The 19,697-nt window shown below is 37.3% G+C and overlaps 1 protein-coding gene across 1 annotated transcript in view; it reads right to left on the reverse strand.

The window, feature by feature from the left end:
- Window positions 1–416: 416 nt before the first annotated feature.
- Window positions 417–19,697, reverse strand: part of LOC116724916 (probable flavin-containing monoamine oxidase A) — a 75,031-nt gene continuing 55,750 nt past the window's right edge. Inside the window, exons 10-12 of the mRNA XM_032570708.1 lie at window positions 17,391–17,477; window positions 11,002–11,102; window positions 417–2,830 (exon numbers count right to left, since the gene is read on the reverse strand). Of these exons, the coding sequence (XP_032426599.1) occupies window positions 2,515–2,830; window positions 11,002–11,102; window positions 17,391–17,477 (504 nt within the window). The 3' untranslated portion in view covers window positions 417–2,514. The remainder of the gene's footprint in view (window positions 2,831–11,001; window positions 11,103–17,390; window positions 17,478–19,697) is intronic.

Here is a 19,697-nt window from a genome sequence, read left to right on the forward strand (position 1 = left end):
CGAAAACAGACAAATAGCGATCCATGGTGCTGCTGGATTCATGGTGATTAGTGAGCTTTTGAGTTGCTCTCTAGAGGAGACATGCGGGCTGACAAAAATCCTTTCAATCGACTGTGCAATCTAGTAATATTGATTAAATCACTTAGCCGGAGATGTTATTACTGCGTGACGAGTTAATCCATCTTACACTCATTCAAATATCTGCTGGTGTTTTGAAGCCGCACAAATGGGCCAGTGGCTGCGCTCCAAGCCGCTCATGCAGTTTTTATGGCAATCTGTGGAGCCGTGTTGGGCTCTGTCGTCTCTCCGCAAACCTGTTTAAACACGAGCAATCTGAGGTGGTTTCAAACCAAACTAGAAGGAGATAATCTCAACTTTTTCTGCAATTTTTGCATGAAAACAAAGAAAGATTCAAAAACATTGCAATCATTTTATTTTGAGTAGAAATTGTGCAGAAAAGAGTTAAAAAACCCCCCAATGATTTACAGCTAATTTACTGCAAAGTTTACATGAATCCCTTCTCTAAATTCATGAGAATAAAACGGCTGAATCCCCTCATTAGCATGTAATTCAGATTTTAAGGCAGGAACAAATCATTCATCTTGTCCTGGTTTATTGGAGAAGGGATGAATTAGGACATCCCTAAGTTATTTTATAACCAATATCATGCTAAAAAGTGTAATTAACCTATTTTAAATCTCTGGAATCAACCAGAGTTGATCAGTTTGCTTTCGTCAGTGTTGGCACAAAGTTGAGGTTTTGAATTACGCTTTAATTAACTTTAATTATTCATAATGGCTGCATCAACTGAATTGGATATCAGTGAGTGAGTATCTGTGTTTACTCAATGAAAGTGAATTATAAGCTTCAAATGTCAAGACAATGTCACCTCTAAGCTAATTAAGGGTGAAGTGATTGGTTTATGGGATTATCATTGATAATTGGATTGGATTGGAGGATTTTGGAGGAAGTCTGAAACCTTTTGGAAACATTTTTTTATTATTATTTTTTTTATTGCCCCGCAAAAGTAAATAAGGACACTTTTAATGCAAAGTTGACACTTCTAATTTGCTTTCTATGCACATTTTAATAGAACTTTGCATTAAAAGTGTAATTATTGACCAAATAATTCAAAGTTTACACATTTAATGGACTTTTAATGCATCTTTTAGTGCAACATTGCATTGAAAGTGTCATTATGACACACCCCTTCAAATAAAGTGTCACCGAATAAGCTACATTTTGTTGTCTATTCAGGCAGAGTACTAGTTACATTTACTTGAGTAACATTTTTTATAGCAGTAGTGTTACTTTTTTCTTTTACTTGAGTAATATTATGAATTAATACTACCCTAATATGCGGTTGTACTACTGGCGTAGATTGTTTTTTTGTATTTAAAGAAATAGATTTCAGAGATTGGAAACATAGATTCTTAGAGTTCTGCTAATGTTTATGCTCATATGAGCAGTTACTGTTTATTTTGTATTTAATAAACATGGGTATTTTATTTGAAAGGTTACAAAAACGTTTATGTATTTACATTAAATTAAAATCCTATTTGCTGTGCCTTCGATTTTCTACTCCTCTGCAAGAAAGTCTGGAAAATTTAAATTTAATGTTCGTCTCCTCCTTTTCTACATTAGACTAAAGTTGGGCACAAAAAGTTAAAAAAATCTATTAAATCTCTTTCCATTCAGCTTCTGGAAACTTTTAAACTTTTATGCTGTTTTAATTATAGCAGTTTTGATTATTTTCTTCTTATTGAATTAGTGGGTGGATGGTTTAAAGTCAATCTTGGTGGCACTGAAGTAATTAACAGCAAAAATCTAATCAAATCTGGTAAAATAACATAAGAGAAAAGATGAACAGTCTAAGAAAAGCAACCACTAAAATTAACTGGTGTGAAGCAAATAAACAAATGAAAATAGTAAGTTGACAAAGCTAATTAAAAGTCCATAAACTCAGAAGTGGCAGAAAGTCGGTGTGTTTTTTAAATCATATTTTGCAGCCGCCTCTTTTAAATCCCTTTTTAAAATGCTCAGCAATCCCTATTTTGATCATTTAAACTCTAAAACACACCTGAATATGCATTAATACACACAGTGAAAACCGTCTTGGTTCTACTAAAGAAACTAATATATATGGTTTTCCTTATCTACGCTCTTCCGGCCAATCAGCACCAAGGAAAGTGAACCTGGATTGGCTGGTTCGCAAACGCCACTCCTCAGCATGTGAAGTAGCATTGTGGCTAGCTATCTTAGCTTCAGAAGCTGCATTTTATTTTTATATCTAAATGTTTTAGATATGCTCTACGCTTAAATATGCATTTATTTGAAGTATTAATTCAAAATAAATTCTTTTTTTTTCTTCTGTTAATATAAGAATTTATCCTTCAGATTGGATTTGAGAAGTTTTAGCAACACCAAGTCATTTCATGGAGCTTAACTTCACAAACACAAACAAATTCAATGGACGTTTCTCCTAAAGATGTTGTTACAGTATCGCTTCATAGTTTAGAAAGTACCTATGTAAGTTTTGATCTTCGTCAGAACGTCTTGCTTCCGAACCAGCAGCAGAGCAGCACTTATCGTCAGCGCCGGTATCAACACGGACTTCCTAGTGAGCCTCCTGAGGAGCGCAGACAGCGCGGTTGGCTTCGGGGGACAGTGGAGAGTTTGACCCTGGATCAGAGATTCCTGCTCCTCCGCTGTCAGGACAACATGGCTGACTTCAGCCAGAACCTCCAGAGCGGCCCGCTGCCCCGCCTGCACGGCACCGCTCATGTAGCCGCACCATCGGGTGGCGGTCTCAGTGCCGGCCCAGTGGATCCTGTAAAACCAAAAACGCCTTTAAATCGTCACAAAGCATGTTGTCTTTGCTTTTACATTCAAATCAGCACGTTTAGAATCACAATTACAGGCAGATCTCAATAAATTATAATTACTTTAGCAAATATGATCATATTTTCAAGCTCATGGCTTTTGTTAGAATATTCCATAATCCAGTGTTTCTCAAACTTTTTCATTCTGAGAAACACTTAACCCATTAAACACTCACAATGCTCTAATTTGAAATTTCCCCCACAATAACGCATCTAAATATATCCAACCTGAAATGAAAGTATTAGTTTCTTAACTATTGAGAAGCATTCATGTTTTGTAAATGTGACAAAACCATGAACTAGTCGAGGGCCTTTTGAGTTATTTACAAATTCCCAATATCAAACAAATACAAATAAAATTTGTTGTTCACTACATGTGTTGTTAGCATAATTTTAGGGTTATATGTCATTTAAAAGCACAATAAAATAAAAATGGGTTCAAGTTGCTGTGGCAACACAATATAAAAGTTCTTTACCCATTTATATAAGCTGGATTCATTCGCAGTTACATCACTTTCAATAAAATAAAAACAATATCTGTTGACGTGACCTGCTTTTAAGCCACTTACTCATAATTATTTTTAACCACAATCATTTGGTAAGATAACTTCACAGTTTGTGCTCAAGTCACGGCAAATAAATGGTCGTTTAGTTTGCGGATCAGTAGAAGAAGGCGAGGCCAGATTAATGTAGCTTTCTTTAAAAAAGGCTCAGACTAATTACCATCTGTCTTTTACAGGTCAATTCCACAGAAAATCACACACACACACCCCTACACACACATCCACACACGCCCACACGTTTACACCTAATGCCAGATGTGAACCTCAAATTAACCTACTTTGCAGAAACACAGCTCAGACAGAAACATTCAAAGATGGTGACACAGAACTAGAACAACTGAGAACATTTCCTGCCTAATACGGTCACTAACTTTGCTCTTCATTAGTTTTGTGTTCAACATGCTCAACTAATTAGGAGAAGCTTGTTCAGTGCAGGAAAGCAGAATATGTTGCTGCTCGTTCTACGTGGCCCTGCTCGGGTTTGGTGTCGATGCTGGAGTAGATCCGAGAGCTGCTGACAACAGGAAGCCAATTTACAACATTCATTATTCAGAAAGAGAAAATGACAGGAGAAAGAAGAAGAAGAAATTTATTAAGCAGTTTGTTCTGGTCAGATTAGACAAACCAAAATAGGAAGTTTTGACTTTGTGCCACAAAATATGTCAAGGAAAACTAACACTGTACAACACCCTGAAAGTGACACTCCTATGGTAAAGCACGGCGGTGGCCAGAACTTGGACAGGAAAAGGAAGCTGGTCAGCTTTGATGGAAAGATGGATTGAGGTAAATATGGAGGAAGCGTATAAGATAAAACTACTTTGAGTTAGTGGCATAAATTCCCAATAATATACATGGAGAAAAGTGAAATGTGAAACAGAGTCTTATAGAAAAGATTTGCAAGATGTCGGTGCATAACCATGAAACAGATGTGCAATGCTGCATATTTTGGTATTGATCCAATAAAGTAAATGTAGGGCCATTATTATTGATACTGATATTGATGCAATGTCTTTTATTATTTATTTCTGATATAGCATAAAATTTCTGACCTTTGGGTGTTTTTGTGGTTTTTCCTCTGAATTTTTTTTGTCAAACAGAATAACGACAGACTTTATAGGCTTCTACAAAATTATTTAATAACATAGTGACATGATAAACAAATACAACAGAGAAGCAAATCAAATCTTTAGGCATTTTCTTTTTAAAAGCAAAAAATTACTACTGAAGAGCAAAACAAAACCTTTTCTGGGGTAGATCTGACAAATTACAATAGAAAAATGAAGTAATTCAAAAGAAAAAGCATAAATTTTACTACACTAGAATCAATCCAATACTGATGTGGTGTTGATATTTTTGATATTTCTAATTGATCCACCCACCTCTACCATGCAATCACATGCAATATAAAACATACAGCAGCATGTAACACACACACGCACACACACACCAACTGTGCGTGAGTCTGGAAAATAATTCCCATGAAATGCCCAGCTGGAGATGCTATAAGCAAAACCCACCAAATCAGTTATTATCCACTTCATTCGTCCTCTGCTGCTCTGTTACTGCAGATAAATCTGGCTCTTTTCATTTTAATTAATGTGCCACCTATAAGACAATATGCTTCACCTTTACCATCCCATTTCCTTCCTTCTGCCCTCTGGGCAAAAAGGTTCTTCCTCTGAACTTTTTTCAAGTCAAGGTTACACAAAGAAGGGTGAACAGCAAGTATTTATTCTTACTTTTCCTCATTTTTTCAAAGAGTACATCCTCTATTGTCTGAGTAAAATCTGTGAATCATCTTTTCCTGGTTTAAATTGTTGTCATGCCAAATAGCTGAAACAATACATACTTGCAACCAATTAGTTGGTGACAGAAACCGCTGCGTTCAGATGGACCATTAGCAACTTGAAATGTTGATTTACTCCCCCAGAAGTTAGACAAATTATTGCTAAAAAGCCAGTTCATGCAACAGCAGATACTTGGAGTAAAAACCTGACATTGTCTTATTTTAATATATGTTTAGGTTGGAAGTAGTAACTTGAGAAAATCTCATTTTCTATTTAAACTGCTGACATAGAAAGTCCAGCAAAATAAATGAAAATGTTGCTTTGTTTATTTTATTCCCTTTAAATTCAGGAGTCACTCATGCAATGAGAAGCTTCTCCTTTCTTAAACAATCATGAGGAACGATATCCTGTGGTCGTGGAAAAGATGTTAAGAAGGCTAAAATTATTGGCATAAAGCAGAGAAAACTTCTAAGGAAAATGTTCAAACTAGTATAATTGGGTTAAGAACTGACCAACACATTACTGAAAACATTGACAGATAATCTATTAGGAAGAAATGTGGTTGGAAAAACATTTCTGAATGACCAATGACCATTTGAACATTTGGTGAAACCACATTTTTTAATTTCCCACTCAGCCCCCCCAGACTAGCGGCAGCAGCAGTTAGAGGGAGTAGCTCCACCAAACCTGGTGGAGCTACTTCTCAGGCCACAGCTAATAAAAATGTTTGTAAACGGCATAATAGAGACGTGTTGTGAAGACATACCGAGTCTCGGAAAGAGCAGAAGCTTCTTAAAGCGACAGAGGCCAATTTCAAGATGTCAAATCACAAACTCAAATTTCTTTTGAGTTATGTTTGGTATATACAGAATTTTTATAGCAACAGTTTCTTGATTATGATGAAAAAATACACATTACCACCCATGTATCCTTCTCTGTCCATTTACAATTCTCCACTACTTTCTGTCTATTATTACATAAAATCCCAATGAATATATTGAAGTGTGTGGTTTTAAAGACACAAAATCTACATTTCAAAGGCAATAAGCACTTTTGAATGGTGATGAATGCCTTTTTTAATAAAAATCTCTATTCATTCATTTCCCTTTCAGTTGTTTAGGTTAGTTAGTACACACGCTGAGGTCTTTGTCCTTCCTCAAATCCTCTTTGATTACCATCTTTATGAATCATTTCATGATTTTTCTTTAGCAAAGTTCTTTGTTTCTGTAACTAAAAGCACAAGTAAAATCAAGTCTATCGTTATTATTAAAAGAATAAGGACATTTTCTGGCAGCAGGAAGAAATTAAAGTACTGTAGGACCTTTGAGATTGTTCATGTCAGTGTATGTTGTTAAAGCAAAACGGTGAGAAGTTGCCCTTTTCTGTGCATAACTTGGAGTTAATAAAGTGAAAATGAATAAAGCTGAAGACTGACTGGAACTTTGCAGAACTTTCTGCTCTGATGGTATATAATCAAAAGTGTTTCCATGTTTTTAGAGCAGAAATCAATTCTTATTATGATGGTTTTGCCTCGACTGATTTCCCTTTGAGGTCGGCTCCAGTCAGTCAAAGCCTGTTAAAGTGCTTAACAGAAAGCGCCCGAGTCGAAATGTAGCCGTGATGACTTAATAACCGCAGTGCAAATATTTTCTTCCACCTGCAAAAACACAGCAAACGATGAAAAGGAAAATCTATCCCCCTGATGGTGAGGGGTTCACATGCCCTGCAGCAGGAACATGCTGCCTCCATCAGCACGCTGGCAGCCGCGCCTCTGTTGGTTCTCTCACAGATGACTGTTTTCATCATATGCACATCATTTGTATGCATTCTGTGGCGTATTATACCTCATTTCCCAAAACTAGCTGTCTGAGCCAATCCGGCTCTCGCCACACTTGATTGGTCTAACTCAGAGCACAAGTTAGCTTCCCATGTGAGCAACGGTTGCAGCTAACTCTACAGCAGCTAGGCAATGTGTGTTTGTGTATAATCTGAATATTTTTGCTGCAAATACTCAAGAGGACGCCTTTTATTCTTGCTTACGCATCGTCTCTGTAGCCAGAATAAAAAAGAGGACACTCATTTGATTTATTATTTAAAAGAAAGAGGTAAGGCAAGGGACAAATTAATTCTCATGAGTGCAGACCGACACCAGACCACAAAACTAACCTGTAGTCCGAAAGCCATCCCCCACAACGTCTGGCCAACATTTTTTATGATTAATTTATATTTTCTGAACAGGGAGTTTGCGGTCTCTGCTGCAAACAGCTTTGCCATCTCGTTTGTGGCGGTGCAGCTGGATGTAAGAGAAACGCTACAGGAGTATAAAACAGGATCAAGATGAATAAAAACGGAGCGTGACCGTGTAAACAAATGGTCAGTAAGTTGCAGTGAGGATGTTTTTGTAAGCATTTTTATTTCCTAATAGGCTCAACAAGAGGCTTCATCAACAGAACACCTGGAACTTTGGGAGAAATGTTAAGCAGCTTTGTTTGCAAGCGTGCTGCTTGTTAAAGTCTTCCACAGGTCACCTGATGTCCCCCAAGGACGGAATTATATACATTGTCCATCACACAGCGGTGGAAAATAAATTGAATAATTCTGTATTTAGTCTGAATATATGACTAGTTGTATCAATAGACTTTGATACATATTTATTTCAGATGAAAAACCCAGCAGGTTTAAAAATGGCGACCTCCATAGGTGAGAAAGAAAAGATAAGATACACATTTTTGAAGTACTTATGAGTTTTGGTGCATCACAAGCAGCAATTCTTTTAATTAATAGGAAAATTACAGCATATTTAGGCCAACATTGGATCCCCTTAAATAAAACTGCAGTTTTTGACTCTTGATTTTTGCTGTAATGTTAAGGAAGTTGTCTGACCGAAAGGTTATAATTGGCTTTATTCAATCATTAGAGCCCAGAATGTTAAATTGTGCAGATAAACTGGACATTACTTAATTCACAGTGCCAGATTAATTAGTGTCCTTAAGTACAATTCCTTCAGTGCTAAAGAGAAAATGTGTGACTTTTGGACTAAATGATGATGTGCTAGTCATTTGGTTTATATTGCATTTCATATCCGTGTTATGATCACAGTGTTGTGGAAAAATATATTACAGATAAGCCCTGAATTTGACTAGGCCACTTCAAAACAGGTGCACTTCGCGTTACTCTCCAGTGGCATAATCCAAGTACAATTAGAGTTAAGGTCAAAAACTGGCAGCGGGATTTTCTACGATTGTTGCTTTTTCAGATAATTTAATTCTGTAAATTCATGATTAAATTTGGACATTTCCACTTACTTGGTAAAAATTTGCCTCAGTAAATTCCACTGCATTGAACTTTCTTACAAACTGTTTCACCATTTTTTGCTTCTCCACATGCCTGGAAACAAATCATTACCGCACTCCGTTTAATTGCTTTTACATTTGTTTTGGAGCAAACGTGTTGGCATGAAGAGAATGTGCTGAAAGTGTTTCATGAAAATTGTACAAGAAACTGAATAATTTTCATTCCAGAAGCTGTAAAAGATTTGTGCAACACTTAGCAGCTGTTGCCCGTTCCATGTATAAGTTTTGTTTAGCTCTTGGCTCAGTGCATTTCATTTTGCTTGCAGTTCACTTGGGAGACCTCGACTCTTACATTTTTGATGCACTGTAAAGGCCTGCCCATATTTTGTAGCCCAGCAGAGCTCTTGTTCTTGGTATTCGAAGCACAGTGCTGTAACCTTGTAAAGGAAGGATATTGTGAGGACATTTATTCTAAGCTCGGGTACAATATCTTAGTCTGCAGAGAGTGTTTTGATATTAAGCAGAGATAACTGGAAATGTTCTGTAAGAGGTTGTGGGAAGTTAAAACAGATGAAATATCATGATATAAACAAATGCATGTAAAAAAATAATGGGTGTAATGTCCACATGTATGTTATAAATGTCATATCCATGATAATAATTCATACAGCCGTTTACAAGCTGCACCTGATTTTATCAGACAAATTTTTAACTCAAAGAAAAACATGCAGAAAAAAAGACTTTGAATGTGATTTATCCTGAGAGATCCAAACCAACCGGGGTTTATATAAAAGAGTATTCGCTTCAATTATTAAATCATCAATTAACTGTGGTTCCCCATATTTTTTTGGAAGCAGAACTAAAAAACTTTCAGTTCCCTAACCAGAGCCACCCCCAAATAACTAAAATTACTTGAAAAAAACATTAATAACTCCTATTTTATAAGTTCAAACACCAAATATACCTTAATATTTAGGATAGTGTTGCTAAACTTGAAGAAGGTTAAGGCAATTTTATTTATGTAGCACATTTTCAGCAACAAGGCAGTTCAAAGTGCTTTACATGAATTAAAACGAAATACAAACAAAACAACAAAACCAAAAGACAAAAAGCTAAATATTGGTTCTCCATATTTAATTCTTTTTCGGGGTTGCACAATTTATAAACTAACAGGAGTTTCTCTAGGTCTTGCTCCGACATTAAAGTATAAAGCTAAATGTTGGTCTAATTGTGCGTTCACACCATTAGGCGCCATTTCAAGCGTTCGACAAACGGGCCAGCAACGGAAAACAACGGCTAGAGCGATTTTAACATGTCTGAGCCGCGCTCGACTCGCCTCTACATAGACTTTGAATGTAAACCAGATGCGCAAAATTCTAGGTTTAAAGCAAAATGTCAAGCATCTGCATTCAAAGTGCACACGCATCCAACTTGAAGCATCGGATCCGTTAATGACGCGCGAAACGCGTTTGGTGTGAACGTTTCTCAATCAGTAAGTGTAAAACTAAATGTTTGTTCCAGTTGTTCGTGTTGTTAAGTAGATAGCATTTTCTAAGAAACAGTGAAGTGAATTTGTAAACCTTGGTGAATGCAGATTTATCTTTTAAAAAAAGCAGAAATAAGAAACATCATTACTGCAGGTCTAAACTCAGGGTCACTGCGAATCAAGGATTAGGAGAATTACTATGGGGCTTTCATTCTTTGTAAACATCTCACAGAGCCGAGCAGTCCGACAAACCATCCGAGTCTATTAGGCTTATTACAGAAAGCGTAATGTAGCCCCTAATGAGATACAAAGGACCTCAAATCAAACCGCACATCTACAGGCTAATATCGTCATTTCTCCAGCAATTAAATGAGGTATCTTCCTTGTGCTGGACGCGGTCAAGGTCGTAGCACATCTCTGGGGATTCATTTGTCACGCAGGGACAGAATGCCAATGAGGGGCCGCCTTCCCCTCGCTGCCGTTTCAGTCACGTTACGCAACGAGCTTCCCCTGCTCCCCGTAGACTGGATGTCATTATAGAAATGCATTACCCGAATCCCCCTACCTTCCAGTCGCTCTCGTTTACTCAGTCCTGTGCATCCTTGAACAGGCCATTAGAAATGGATTATTTTCTTCAAGGAATAAACCTCCTGATGACCTTTTTTTTTTTTTGATCTGGACAAGCATGCTATAATTCAAGGCACTCTTCATGTCTCGTGTGTTTGATGTTGAGGAGGCACTGAAATGGTTTCTGTGGTATAAGAATAGAATAAACAACCAGGAAATACACCGACTATCTCTCAACCAGTCAGCAACCAACGAGCAAATCTCATTAAATAATAAACTCCAAAGAATTACTTGGAAGATTTAGGATTTTCTTCTTCTTCTTCTCCATGGTTTGTCCAAGTGAGAGTGGAAAAGAAGACGAGACATTTGGAAGAGTTGGAGAAGCAGAGGTGTGATTATGTTTGTCATCAGCGGGGTGATTACCTGCCACAGGGCTTCCTCAGGCTCGGCTGGTAAAACGTTAGCAGACCGGGTGCCATGACATTGACGGGGCAGCCGCCGCTGAACTCCTCCTTAGCCCAGTCCTTCAAAACAAAACGGGGCTAAAGATATAACTCAGATTTTAATGGTGCAGCAGAAAAAGAAGAAGGTAAAATGACAGTAACTCCTAAAAAACTAGCATATACTACTTAAAATTCGGATTTAATGTAGGATGTCCTCCCACCCCCCCAAGACATCCTCGTTTGGCAGAATTATGAGAGTTTTTATTTTTATTTTTAGAAAGACTTTAGAGAGTTTAGACATAAATCTACTAGCGTTCTCCCAGCAACACATATAATTAACAGACAACACAAGACAGAAATAATAAGAAACACAGTTGGACAGTTAAAGTTACCCTATTGTTCAAACATACTTTAGTTTTGCTTGTAGGAAGGTCTAAATGTTTACAAAAGCCTGAATTTGGAAGGATATTTCTCTATTAACCAAGATAAGACTGAAATCTGAGCCATTATGGTCTGTATTAAATAGTTAAACAGGAACTTTATCACTGCAAAAACATAAATACTTCAAAGTAATTTGGTCTAGTTTTTAGAGCAGCTATCTTAGTACACTTGAAATGAAACAAACTAACTTAAAAGTAAATTTTCAGAAAGATATATAAGCTTGTTTAAAGTAAATAATTCCTTAATATTGAATCTTACCAATCACCTCTCAGCAAATTTCGCCCTCTCTCAATTTAATTTACTCGTTAACGCCCTTTTTCTTTCTTTTATGTTGAAGATGTATACATATATGTACATTTCTTCATCTTTTCTACCTGATATGTTAATAAGTGGCTTTTATTTTAAGTATCAGAAGAAATTATTGTATTTATGTTGATTAAACTTCTGATTTTGAAGACAATAATACATAAATCTGACATTCTCTCTTTCATTATTGTGGCATTTAACAAATAGAAATAATTTTGGTAATTCTGACTCACAAAACAAGAGAAGTTTTGTCTGATTTAACTTCAGCTAGTGAGAAAAAATGGGAGTGTGTCGCAATGCATCTGTTACTTATGTAAACTTCTGGTTGACTACATATAAGTGGTATTTTTTCCTCGCTTTCAGATTGTATGGGAGCAAAGCATGAAATGAAAACAGAAAAATATGAGAGAGAAGGCTGGAAAGGCAGACCAAATTACAGAGGTGAGGAATGAGAAATCTAAGACAGAAGAAATGAGCATTGGGGAGAGCGGGAGAAAGATGGGCCTGAATCTGACAACGGTTTGAAACGCTGTGATAAAGAGTCAGAGGGAGCCGGAGAAACAGGCGGCGCTGCTGCAGGATGATGTGGCAGGTTTTTAATTGATGTCTATATTAAACTGAGGGCAGGAGAATGCAATATTTCACATTCTAGGTCTCACTTTCTGTGAATAGGACATGCATTTTGTTTGCATTAGTAGAAATTATAAAAATACAACTGTTATTTGCTGCCAAATTATTATCTTGATCTTCTTACATTTTTGGACGATTTTATCACCTTTTTCACCGTGTTTGTTGATGGTTTTGCTTCGCCAAATGTTCAAAGCGTGTAGATATTGTTTTATAGCCTCAAGCTGCTTTAAAGTTCTCCTGACCATCTGAGACATTCACAGGACAGCTGGATTTAGAGATTAGAAAACACACAAGTGGATCTTGTTTACTAATTAGGCATAGGATTTATTGAGGAGTCTCAGAGTAAAAGGGGTATTACAAAAAATAAATCCCTTTTTAGACTTTTAAAGAATTGTAGTTTACAATTATTCACAACTTCTTGTTGGTTTATCATGTAAAATAAAGAAAAACATTTAAAAAAAAAAGAAAACTTGAACATTTCCAGGCACTTAAATACTTTGCCAAACCCTGTTGATTAAAACAATCGCATGTAATGAAGAATTCTTCCGCAACACAGCATGGCTTTGGAAACTGAGGCAATTTCTACAATTGTGAGCTGCAGCTTAACTGCTCTGAGTGATAATAAGACAAATTAAACTGTCAGCATTGAAGGCACTGAATTAGATGCTTTTAAAGTGTTTTGCTGCACAGCTTAAAAGCTATCGCTTTGTGCCGTCGTTCAGTTACAAGAATTGACATTTTTATTGGTCACGTAGAGCCGGTAGGTGCAACATGCGCTCAGTTAGCGAGAGGAAGAGAAAGATGGGGAATGTATAAAAATGTTTTTAAGATTTTCAAAGCATATATGTGGATTAGAAAAGCTGATCTACGGCATGCGGTGAACCCGGGTGGAGAACCGCTGTACCTGCTGAATATTTGATGGGTCCAAGTTGACTCACTAAACATAAACCTGCAATTTTCCCGCTTAATGGGAAAGCGGAGGAACGTAACCGCTCTGAGCCCGGTGAGACGCGGCGAAGAAATTAAAATGATCTTTTGAACTCGGAGGCGTTCTTATCTGTACATTTATCGTCGGGGACGTTCGGATAACAGTAATTAAAAGAAGGTGGAGGAGAAATCTGATAACAATTTAGCGGCCATGAAGAAAATCAAGGGAAATCTTTCCGCCGCTTAAGCAGCCTTCATTCATTATTCTGGCTTTACTCAAAGTAATTGTTCTTAAAAGTGATGTCCCCCCTGAGTCTCTTTGTCAGCGAAGTAAAATCATGATATCTCCCTTAATGTTGCTGCCTTGGGTTTGCTCAAGGCGCTTTTCCTGGCTGGCTTTCGATGGTACAGTATAGGAAAAGCAGCCGAGGAGCTGGAATCATACATCCGGCATGATTAATGTACTGTTTCACATTTAATCAATGTGCACTGTGCATCATGTAATGCAGCTAAATAGCTGTTCTGTTTGTGTGTGACACAACATGATTAGGGCAAAAATGATATTCCCAGCAGGTATTTTCCTCTCCAGGAGAGTAGCTGTGTTGAGGGTTTCATATTCTTTCCTGTCTGCCCTTCGTGGATTTAAAGGGAACCATTTTAAATCAGATTAATGCACCTTCTGATTCCCTCTTTGGAGATTCCTGATTAAATTTATGGAATAGAAAAAGAAATGTTTCCTCTTCTATATAAGAGAAAATACAAAAAAAAGACACAAGCAAGGGAGGAAAGTAGAAAGTAGGATTGAAAGTGAGGGAGGTGGGGAAAAAAGACACGACCAACGAAAACGGACATAGAAAAAAAATCTGATTTACCAGAATACGGTCAAAAGTAAGTGGGATAATGCATATTCACTCAAAGGTAAAAGATATAACATTGAGGGCGGAGTTTTAACATAACAGAAATGATGCTGTATAGTTATTAAAAAATGTTTAACGGAGCAGGGGAATGTAAAGGAAGAAAAAATGTGCAAGATGTGGATAAAAACAGATTATAAGAAGTGAAAAACTGCAGAAATAAAAGAGGGATGTGCAGATAACAGCAGAGATATGAAACTTATAAAGTTCATTGGCAGCAGTTACAGTTATGGAGTCCAACAGCTGCAAAAGGAAGGATCTGTGATGACGCTCAACTGTGCACCTAACCAGTAGCGAGTGCAGCTGTACGGCTATACGCACCGTGTGCACCTTGAGATTTTCCTTTGAGTAAAAATAAAATCTATATAAATATTGTACTTTTTACTGTTTTTCCCCTTTGCTATTCACAAAGTTGTGGAAATAAATAAAAATGCTCTTTTGTGTCAAAATATGCTGTATGTAACCCTTATTTGGGTGAGTCTGTGGTGGTGGGCACATGTCCATCCATGATTATTTAGAGGCTTGGCACTTTTTCTGTAAGTCAAATGTGACGATGCAGTGAAGCTAGCTGAAAATGAATAAGCAGACTTTTAAAAGAGGGGTTGACTGAACCCTGCCTGAACCTCTTAGCCTGTGTGCTTTTACAGGGTTGTTTTTTTTAACTTAAGTGCTGACGGGAAACCCCATAGCTTCTCCATTGACTGACCGTGACATCTGCCGCGCTCTTCTCCAGCGTCATGCTAGGCTGAGAGAGCTAAACTGTTAAATCCAGTCAAAACGTTTGTCAAAACAAGTAGAAATTAAGAAAACGTTGTTGCTTCATATCCTCTTCGGGAATTCTCAGATAAACCACCTGAACCTGTAATTGTCAAAAAAAAATTAAAAGTAGGCTATACAGGCTATGTGCCTGTGTCTCGTTGTACGGGATGCATCAGGCTTCGTGTGGATCAGATCTGCTGTTTCTGTGCCATGCGCATCACGTTCCTGTATCATATTTGAGTGGATTAGGTCTGTGCGGGTCATGCGTGTTGGAGATGTTGCTGCGTTTGCTTATTTATTAGGTGCAGTGATAGTTTTGTGCGTACCCTCCGATATCATCCTGCAGGCGCCCCTGCATCTAGGATGGAGGAGTCGGTCAATAAAAGGAGCTTTCAAGTTCTGCAGCAGATTCATGATGTTAAAGTAGACAGAGTTCCTCTGTATTAGAAAGTAGAAGTAAAAGGGAAGGAAACGAGCGAGAAAGTTTGAAATATGTTTGTTTTATCAAAACAGGTCCAGGATCTCAATGAGACAACCTGTATATTTATAAAAGGTCAACTCTTGTTCGACTTTGAAAGATAAATTTTTCATACTCAAACTTGAAAAATATTGTAATCAAATTTCGTGTGTTGTTTGCCAGATGGGAACATTAAGATGTGCGAAACCATGAAACACACCTTAGAGAAGAAATTGTTGCAAAAGTGTTACGTCGCAACTTTCAAACGACCTGAAATCCTTCACTCTTCAGCGAGAAAGTTTTATACACGGAGATGGAAAACATCTGACAGCTGCCGATTTTCACAGAAGTGGATGTTCCATAAAATCTCTGAATCTAAAGGCCTCAGATAGAGAGCTAAATATTAACAGACAGAAGAAGGGTGGCATTTATGGCAGAGGAAAGCATTTTTAATCAAAGTACACATTACGCGTAAAAGTAAAGAGCAACCAGCATGAAGACATCGTCCTGCCTTCAGGGCTTCATTGGTTAAAGTTGGTGACTTTCTGCTTTTTGATCCATTTAAACCCAGAGTTCCTCTGAGTTTACAGTAGCTATTGAAATTCAGAACACATCTGCTTTCCTTTTTTAATAATAGTGTATAAAATCAATAAAGTGGTTTATAACCCTGTTGGATGGGAGTCGGATTTTGCAGGTAAATTACAGCTAGTAGTTGAGGCTGGTTTTACGTGCCGCTACCTCACTTAGGAGCATCTCAGAGTAATGAAATGTGGAGGAATCTCGACTCCAGGATTTAAGAAGGGATTGTGCTGCAAGTCATTCGTGGCCACAGTTATTGAGCAGTGCAGTACATCAACACAAAGGAGAATAAACCGCATTCCTGCATTGGCCGCTTTGCAAATTTACGCTTCCGGAGCTGCATTGTCTTTCAAATTTTACACATGCTCTATGGAAAAAAAATAAAAATAAGTGAACGGGCAAATTTTCTGAGAACAATTCAAGCCGGGGTTCACTTCACTACATTTCACTATAAAATACATGCAAGTTTATGGACATCTACGCAAAATTTACTTTTTTGAGAATTTTATTATGTTGTGTTGTTATTCCCTCAAACACAAACACTTTGTTGCTTTGACTCAGTCTAGCATGTTTGAGAAATCCTAGAATCTCCCGTGGCAACCAAAAGCACCCCCACGTATTTCCCCAAAGCTCCTCCTTGTAGCTTCATTTCCCCACTCCGTTCCTTCAGACTAGCGGCAGCAGCAATCGGCAAACACCTGGTGGAACTACTTAGCTTATGAAACTGAAACGCTCCCAAAAGACGGTGGTAAACTGCATCAATGGACGACATGGAGAAGCATTGTTGTGATGACAAGATGAAAGAGTGTTGGAAACGGTTCTTAAAGAGACAGAAGCCAATTTCAAGGCGTCATATACAGTATATATATATATATATATATATATGAATATATATTTTTTTATAAATACATTTTTTATAATAACTGAAGATAACCTAGTCACTGGTGTTATTAAAAACAAAAATAACACAGAGATGCATGATATGTTGGAACATCAAATTTTTAGATTTCCTTGAACAAATCTTGCTGATCAGACAGTTATTTTATTATCATGCTGCACTTTTTCTCAGCGCATTGAGAGTCAGGACAATTAAACACAGATGTATATATATTCATAAAATTGGCTCCAATTATAGAGGATTATAATGCAAAAAAGCAAATGCAGCAGAAGCAAAGAAGGATGCACCTTCCTCATTTCCTTAAATCCTGCCATGCAGAGTTATCATGGATACTTGACGGACTGAATTTTACAAAATAAAACGTCAAATGTATCTTTTTATGCGCCAGTGTTTGATTTCAGAGCAAAAACATTGGGTTTATACCAAACAACAAACACTTTGACCGCTGTAGGACTTACTTTCTCCTCATAGTGAATGCACGATGCAGCCTCAGGACCAAGGTACTTCACCAGACTAGAAAGCACAGCTGTTCTTCTTTCTCCAGCCTGCAAACAGAGAAAATCCGGGCTCAGCGTTGTACCAGCAGCGCTTAGCATTTAAAAGCAGAGCGGCATACTGCTGAAATAATAATGCACATCCGTGTTTTTCCCAGCTCAAGGAGGGTTTTTATTTTGTGAGGAGCCACAACATTGAGCATGAAACCAGGAGGAATGTAAGAGTGTGGAGGAATAAAGGAAAGAATGAAGGGACATGCAGTGCAGCAGGGGATGAGGGATCAAAGCTGTAATTTAATACTTCCTGCAGCTGCTGCCTTAGATGGACAACTGTTTACTAAATGGCATTTTGGTACACACATTTGTTTTGTTTACAATTGACTGTTTTGTTTCTAAATTATGTTTCAATATGAATTTGCTTTTTACAATGTATGTTTGTAGCTTGAAGCACTTTGTTTCAGCTGCTGCTAGTCTGGAGGAGAGGAAGATGAAACAGTTTTAAAGAGCTTTATAAATAAAACTGGCTTGGATTAGATTATTTTACTATGTAATCTGTATTTGAATGTACTTTGTTGGTCTATGATGCAAGACTAAAATCTTGTAGAAAGCCTTTTTGGATCTGGAGAGTAAATGTTTTACCTCTTCTTTGCAAAATATCTCAAACTCAGTCAAAGTGGATGGAAAGCATTTGCTAAAAACTAAAAACTGTTATTCGTGCCCCAGATTCTCAGCTAACTTTAACGGGGCTATTCTAGTACATGAATATGCTTTGATATAATCTTTATCCACCATTTTCATTAAACAGATGTTGTACAGTGTTAATTTTAAGGCCTAGAGTCAGAATGAAAACACACTGCTCAGAATGGTCTAAAAACTGAAAAAATTATAACTGTGTATAATTGTATTAGTAAACCTCTTAAAATACAATTTAATTAATTAAGGTTTGTGGTAGTAATGGGACAATATTTGACAATTGGAGTGTTTTTATTAGTAAAGATCCAGTGGCAGATGTATGAAAGCTGTAAACTTGCCCTTGTATATCATGTATCATGTTAGAGTTCCATCAGACATGAAGGTTGCAAACAAATTGCAGGCAAGACGTGAGAGAGAAAATGTGAAAAAATGGTAATAACAGAGCGGGAAATAACTCAGACAAATCTGAGACGGGTTAAAAAAAAAAAAAGAGAGAAAGAAAACGAGAAGCTGGAGAGGAAAAGCATTTGAACCATTCAGCAAAACAATGTAAGCAAAACACAGCAAAGGAGAAAAATGAAACTCAAAGGAAGAAGATATAAACAACACGGTGAGAGGTGCAGAAAAATTGCAGAAAGGATGAGCAAATTGGAAGGGCTGGGATGGAAGAACAGACAAACTGACAAAAGGAATAGAGATAAGGCAACGTACACACAGTTCCTGACTTGTCTTATCTGTCTCTACTGCGTCTCTTTGTCTCCGCCGTCTCCCTGCTTATGACCTATTACTTTATCCCAAAGAAAAAGAAAAAATTAGGATGCCCTCTATGCTATTTGAGAAAAACAAACAACAGAGCTGCAAGAGTTTAAAATAGAAGTAAACGGAGGTGGGGGAGCATCAGAGGTCCATCCACCATTTTAAATTGCGTTAGAAATGTTTATTTAAATCCTTGTTGATACATTAGAAAAGAAAAGAGGGTTACATAACGCCGCCGTGTGAAGCAGTAGAGGCGCATTGATTTAAAATGAACCTGATTGGTTCTTGTTTTGTTAAACGCAGGTCACCTCACACCTCATTAAGCGAGCAAAGCTTACAGGCAACAATAGAAGAGCTCTGCAGCACTAAAGCGTGGGCTTGTATGCTCAAAACATAAATAGAACATTTACACGGCATAAAAAGCAAAACTGCAAAACTAAAATGTAGCTTAGTCGTAAAAAGGTACAGCTACACCACGGATTTATAAGGAAGGGTAAAAAGTTTTCATGCAAACCACATGTGTCAAATCCGGCAAACCGCAACTATTTATGTGGCCCTCAAGGCTCAGGGGTGTCGAAACTTTTTGTCACCTGGGCCAAGAAAAGAAAAAGAACTAAAATCAAACAAATACAATTGTCAAAGTTTTTGGTTCCTTTGGTTTTGGATTTTGAAAATCCAAAACATAAAATGGGCATCTTGTTTTGAAATTCTTTTGGGCTCAGTATAACAAATTTATCCTCAGTTATAAGAGCAGAAGTTGGGGGTTACTGTTTTTTTTAAATGCTTTCTATATTTAGCCAAATTCCATAAATTAAATAAAAG

Source organism: Xiphophorus hellerii, chromosome 8 (genome assembly GCF_003331165.1).
Source record: "Xiphophorus hellerii strain 12219 chromosome 8, Xiphophorus_hellerii-4.1, whole genome shotgun sequence".
In the NCBI taxonomy this organism is placed as follows: Eukaryota; Metazoa; Chordata; class Actinopteri; order Cyprinodontiformes; family Poeciliidae; genus Xiphophorus; species Xiphophorus hellerii.